Source organism: Electrophorus electricus, chromosome 24, assembly GCF_041902795.1.
Source record: "Electrophorus electricus isolate QZ-2024a chromosome 24, ASM4190279v1, whole genome shotgun sequence".
Classification (NCBI taxonomy): Eukaryota; Metazoa; Chordata; class Actinopteri; order Gymnotiformes; family Gymnotidae; genus Electrophorus; species Electrophorus electricus.
The window spans coordinates 6003607-6010211 of NC_137520.1; the positions used below are offsets into that span (position 1 = coordinate 6003607).

General features: G+C 37.3%; 1 protein-coding gene across 1 annotated transcript in view; it reads right to left on the reverse strand.

Annotated features, from left to right (window-relative positions):
- Positions 1-511: 511 nt before the first annotated feature.
- The window catches only part of ptges3b (prostaglandin E synthase 3b (cytosolic)), a 20246-nt gene continuing 14152 nt past the window's right edge, over positions 512-6605 (reverse strand). The window contains exons 3-8 of the mRNA XM_035522385.2: positions 6566-6605; positions 6341-6439; positions 2152-2241; positions 1951-2007; positions 1763-1790; positions 512-1558 (exon numbers count right to left, since the gene is read on the reverse strand). The exon at positions 6566-6605 is cut by the window's right edge and continues 30 nt beyond it. Of these exons, the coding sequence (XP_035378278.2) occupies positions 1539-1558; positions 1763-1790; positions 1951-2007; positions 2152-2241; positions 6341-6439; positions 6566-6605 (334 nt within the window). The 3' untranslated portion in view covers positions 512-1538. The remainder of the gene's footprint in view (positions 1559-1762; positions 1791-1950; positions 2008-2151; positions 2242-6340; positions 6440-6565) is intronic.

Consider the following 6605-nt stretch of genomic DNA (forward strand, 5'->3'; position numbering starts at 1 on the left):
ACAGTAACTAATAAACTAAACTTGCCATTATTAGAATAGCAGCCTATAATTAAAATCTGCGAATGCCGCTCTAAGCGTTACTGACAGGAGTGGTCAAAATAGAGGAGGGCTCTAGGACCCCACGCGATGAAGTCATCTGACTACCAAGTCCGACCAGCTATAATGTGGTCTAAGGAGATGCTCCGAAATTAATAGGCCATGCAGTTAAAAACCTAACAAAATATATGTTATTATATTCTTAAAATACCGAATACACTTTCAGTATAATAAAGGCGCTTTCACGTTTTTTGGGGTGGGGAAATCTTTAAAGTGCAACTGGCCTACGCGACTATTACTGCGCACTTTCCATAGAGAGAAAAAAAAACGAAAAACCCTGCTGGAATGTCATCGAACCAAGCTGGTGTAACTGGGCTAGTATGAACCAAGAACTAATTTAAAAAATATTTTCAATAAAAATGTTATTTGTACAGCATGTGTATTATATATAATTAAAAAGGAAAAATTTTAAAAGTAAATGAAAAGAACTTATGACTTTATTAGTTATAACTTTACAAAACTCAATTTCTTGGACACATATTGCAACATATAAACTGGTTAACTGGTAAAAATTAAAGGTGAACCTGAAGCACTTCATTAGAAAGATATAACAAATTTCAAAGTATCATTAAAATATAAAATAAAACTAGGACAATCAGCAATTCTCAAAATGGACTGATTTGACTAACATTGGACAAATGCTATGTTTTAATAAAGTGACTATTTGCATGTGCAAATTGTCACAAAACATCTCTTGGTTCCAATCTTGGATCTCCTACATAAACATGATGCATTAACACCAACAGTCATTACAGATTCTACTATGCCTATTGCAGGAATGATCCACAGTAATAAGTAGACGCTTAGTCGAAACTTCAGCTCAATGCAGATACTGAACACTAGTCCTTATTTTATGGAACATGGAAATTTAACTATTTTCCTCTATAAAAGTAACAGGAAGTGGGTGGTATGTATTTAATACAGTAATCTAAGACACTCCAACATTGTGGGTTAAATAGCTGGGAATAATTAGTACTAGATGTTCTTAAATCTATCAATCATTCTCATTTTTATTCACAGGGTTGCAAACTATGCTATTTTGTATTTTTGAGGGGAATAAAAAAGTAACCTTTTAAATACATTACTTTTTGTTTACCATTTCATAACATCTAATTGCTTTTCTGTTGAAAACATGTGCAGTGCAGTTCTTCAGAATGAAGTGTAAATACATAAAAGGTTCAAGATTAACAGAAGCTAGAGCTGCACACCGGTGGTGGAAATCAGAAGTTCTATAAAATATTATGCATATTAATTTTCAGCGGAGGCTGGGCTGACAGCACTGGAAGAATAACCTCCAAGTGGATAGAATGATGTTAAATACGACTGTCCACTCATTTGATTTTATTCAGCTCTTCTCCTTTGAGGTCATGTACAGTTGACATGACAGTTCTTTTTTGACTTTAGTTTCACTCTTGCTTTTTGTCCTCAATGCACAAGCAGTTTTATTCTAGATCCGGCAATTCTGGAACATGGGACAGACAAGAATACACTGATTACATTTCTTGGTGGAAGTGACATCATACAATATCTGAACATTAATTTCAAGCTATAGCTAAGGCAAAAAAAAGTGAGCTACTGAAAAATTGTAAGGACAATACAAAAAAGTATTTTTGTGGGATGAATAACAAAAACAACAATTTCAAAAGATGTGCATATTAAAACTTACTTTCGTCATCACTATCTGCAGACTCCTCCTGAAAGTAGATAGAAAAATATGGATTAGAGAATACAAACTCAAACTTGGATGGTTCTTTAGTTGCTCTGATGTTAGCTCAGAGAGGACTCCATTATTGAACTTCAGAAAACTTATTGAGAAAGAGTGCTGTAATAACATGAGTAGTTGGTGGTTCTTACATCATCTGCACCATCTAAATCTGGTAATTCATCCTCTCCACCCATGTTGTTCATCATCTACAAGCAATACAGAGGAAGAAATTAGTCAGGCACACAAGTCAACACCAAATTTAACTTATAGTGTCTTTTAAAACAAACAAACAAACATTTAAAAATTTGATTTTCTTTATTTTTTTCCCTCTGGAAAGTCACAACTCTAACCTCTGAAAAGCGGTCAAAGTTGGAAAGCTCTTCATCAGAATCATCTTCCCAGTCTTTCCAGTTGTTAAAATCAACACTTAACCAGTTGAGCTGTATAACAAATGTAGATTAGCATAATGTGTCAGGGGATAGGCACAATCAACGCATTTCTACAATGTAGTATAGTAAAAAATTAAAATCCAATCAAAGCAGACAATCAAACATGTTTAATGTTCATTCATTGCATGCTTATTTTTCATCATTTAGTTCTGACATCAGTGAACTGTTTATGCTGTAAACTGTATGCTGTTTATGCACCAAATTCAAGGTTTGCAAAACCTTGAAGTAATGTAGGTTGTAACAGTACTTGATGTCACATAGTGCGCGATATCCAATCATAGACAAAATAATTCCGTGTTTGTTAATGTAGTTACGTGACATCCACTTGTATTGCTTTAGAAGCGAACAGGAAACAAATCCCTACACTTGGAACAATGCCACTTTCTTATATAGGAATATATGAAGAAATATAGGAAGACAGCAATATAGGAAGAAATGAAACAGAACAATATATTTTTATGCATTGTTTGAAAAGGAAACTAACATAATACATTTTCCAGAGGTCTCACAGTGTATTGCTTTAACTACAAGGACATGGTGGTGTACTCAAAGTAAACAGATAGCTTATTTTATAGTTATGGATTTCACTTGAGGATGCAGTTGTTGAAGCTTTTGAAAGCAGGAAGATGAAGTACGCAAATTTGGTGGCTGAGGTGAGAGAATGTGAGTGGCAGGTACATTCAAGACCAGTAGAAATAGGTGCTAGGGGATTTGTAGATACCATGTCTTTACTTGTGATTTTAAAGACTGTGAACTAAGGGTAGCTGTGAAGGAATTATTCTAAGTAAGGCCAGTCCTAAGGGTTAGTCAATGGTTGTGGATGAGGAGAGCACAGCCTTGTTGGGAAAATACATTATAAAGATAGACTGGCTAAGGTGGCACTGAGCATGCATCAACAATGCCAGTGAGACCATGTATGGCCTTAGTCACCAGGGAGGCAGTATGAACCTGCTGTGTTGGGGAATGCTTGGTGGTGGAACTCGCGGTGCTGAGAACATATTGACAGTGCCTGTCGGGCTGGGTACCTGCTTAGTCACTTTGGGGCCAATATGGATTTTACAGGTTTGGAAGTGATCGGCTGCATGGGGTCAGCATAGTGGGTAAATACAGGAAGATTAACTCAGTGCTTGCTGTTGGCATAGTGCGTAAAGCCCATATGGAACTGGTGGCACTGGGTACTGCCCACTGGGAGGGTACCCACTGTTTACATTTCATTTTACGTAGCCACTGTTGACATTTGAAGAGGCTTGTTTAAAGTGAGCTTGGAGGGAGGTGGGGCTGGGACAATAGACCTCACTGTTGAGCCTTGTGGATGTGACACAATGGCAGCAGCGTTCTCTCACTGCATACTGTATGAAAAAACAAGCACTACATAGAAGGAAACAGCTGCTATAATGTACCATGTAGCAAAAGACACAGACCCCATTCCTTCCGTGAAAAAACTCCAACATTTTCCTGAAGAAAGTGCATGGTAAGAGAGAAGGTTTTAAATAAACTTCAACATGTAAGCCATTTTTCAGCCACATCTGATCTGTGGACTAGTTGTACCATATAACTTTACAGGAGGCTAACGGTTAATTTTAATGAAAACTGGAGATGAAGAGCACCTGTCTTCCAAGAAGCTATGCTCCAGATGAAATAACAGCACTGGGTTTCAGAAGTGCTTAAAGTGTAGAAACTAGACAATACATGAAATGTCTGCATTAACACAGACATTGCTGCTAATGTAATTAAAGCTGCTGAACTGAACAACTAGAGGAGACTGCAGTGTTTGTCACTGGCTGCAACTTGCAACTGGTAAGAACCTGAGTCGGGGTTGGGGTGCGGGGGAAAGAGCAATCAAGCTTTGATTGATCCGCACATTGAACAGGCCATTGGTGTGTGCAAGATAACTGTTGCATGTTTTTTCTTCAGCTGGGGGAGAAAAAAAAGAGAAATTTGACAGCAGCACAGAAAGAGCTCAATCTGCCTTCCTATCAGCTCACAGCTGAATCCCCTATTCCTTAGGGATCGTAAGGTAGTGACACAGAGGCTGCTGGAACAGGAGTGGGGCATCAAGACGTTCTGTCATCTGACAAGAAACTAGACATCCTGCCCCCAGCAGCTAGGATACTGATGTTCTGCGGTGAATTGATAAAGCATTCTGACCTCTACTGGAATTTAGATGCTCTCAGTTCAGTCCTACACCACAGTTTCCTTTATTAAGCCTGCGCTACACCTTTTTCAAAGCAGCAGCTTGGCTCATCAGCCAGAGGAAACAAAGCTGACTATGTCTATCAAGACCAAGACTCTTGATTATCTGAGGTAGACGTTTGATTAGCTTACTACACAGGATCTACTGGATATTGTTCATTTTACAGATCCAAGGTTCAAAAGCTCTTATATCACCCAATGGACAACTGAAGAGGTCAAAGGCTTTCCAGAGTGATGAGGCCAGCACCAATCCTGCCTTAGCTGTGGAACCTTCTGAAGCAGCTATGGAAGAAACACCACCAGCAACATCCAAAAAAATGACACAAAACCTTGGTAGCCTCTTTAGAGGCCAATGTCATCACCTGTCACAGAGAGAAAACTGGAGCTGAGATTTCAACATATCTGGGCCATATACGTGGCATCACAGTGACCTGTAACAGGTTATCTTTATAAATTATGTGAAAGAAATAAGTCTGTCCACTGCTTCTCATTTTAGTCATGCTCGTTTTTGCCACGGCTTATCTGATTTAGCACAATATAGATTTAAAGTGTGAACATACTCAAAAAATGTTTCTTTTTAAGTGTTCATTACTTCTGGGAAATCTACTTAGTTAAATTAAAGCACACACTCCTACACTACCTATGCAGCCAGAGAACTGGCTTTCATGTTAGCATTTATTTAAAATTATTTATTTGGCCTATTTATTTTTAGTTATGTCTGTTATTTTAATGTCATTTACATTTTTTCTCTGAAATGAGTGCTTAACATTTTTGCAACAGATGACTATATTTGATATGCAATTATATATTTCACTTAAAGAAGTCATATCTTTAAATTGTCCATTTAACTTGTTTAATTTCAATTTTGTGCCATCACAAGTCTAAAACCAAGCAAAATCTGACCATTATTTTGCCTGCAAAAAGAATTATGGCATTTATGTTTTGTTTAAATGAAGTGAGGAACAATGCACTACTGTTGAGACAAACTATATATACATATTTATATACACACATTATAACATATACATTGCAATAAAATTCCCTGCTCGCCCTCCTCCAGGTGGTCTCCTTTTCCTACAAGCTTGGGTCCAGCGTAGAACCATAGCTGTTCCTGGGATTGCACTCTTCTGGAGGGAGATCTCAGATGAATTTGATTGTGATTAGTCTAACTGTTATTGATTGTGAAGAGTTTATGGTATTCAATAACTGTTAGAGCATAGGTGTTGACAGCTGATGTTGGAACACTAAGCTACTAGATGTTAGTTTTGATGTTGGGTTTCAAAGCACTCTCACTAGGGTTGTTTGCATAGTAACATTCCAACAGTCCCCTATTCTGCACTCTTGTCTATGAGAATCTTGTATTTGTTCCAGTAGCCAACTTTTCATCCGATTGTCCTGACGCAGTCCAAGTCCGTGTGACTCATTCTATTGCGTCTCATGCGTCACTGCAGGAGTTGTCTATTGCGTTACTTGTAAGAGATGTAATCAGCTTTACGCTGGAGAAACCAAGACAAAGTTTGCTAATCGGCTTGTTGAACACCTTCAGACCATCAGAATTATGGAATTTTCCTTTCCAGTGGCAAGGCATTTTATTACTAATGGACACTGCATTAATGACGTAGTTTTACATTGCCAGTTGTTACTATGGCGTCAATAAAATTAGGAAACTCAAAAAAAACCAAAAAAAAAACATCTACACTCTTGGTGGACCCTTTGAACCCCATGGAGAGAATGTTATGATTTAAAAATCTACTTTTTCAAAAATTTACTAACTGAGAATCACTTTTTTGTACAGCTGATGGACCTCTGTTCGAAACTGTACATTCAATACAATTTTGTAGTTCACTACTATATATATAAGAAAATAAATGTAAATTCAGTGGAATGACAGTAGTACCTTTTCTTTCCCTTTAGTTAGTCTTGGCCATGCTTTTCCTGATTCTGCTTTCCGTAAACAGCACAACACTGACCGATCTGTACGTCTATGTTTGGACTCCTAGAAGAAGAAAGAAGAATCATTAATGATTACCAAATTATTTTCAATTATACTAACAGAAGTTCAAGTTTTTAATTTAGACACACACTAGTTTCAGACATGTTCAATGCATTCTGTAGAACTTACATTTTGATCAATGGCTTCAAAGAGATCAAATTCATTTGAG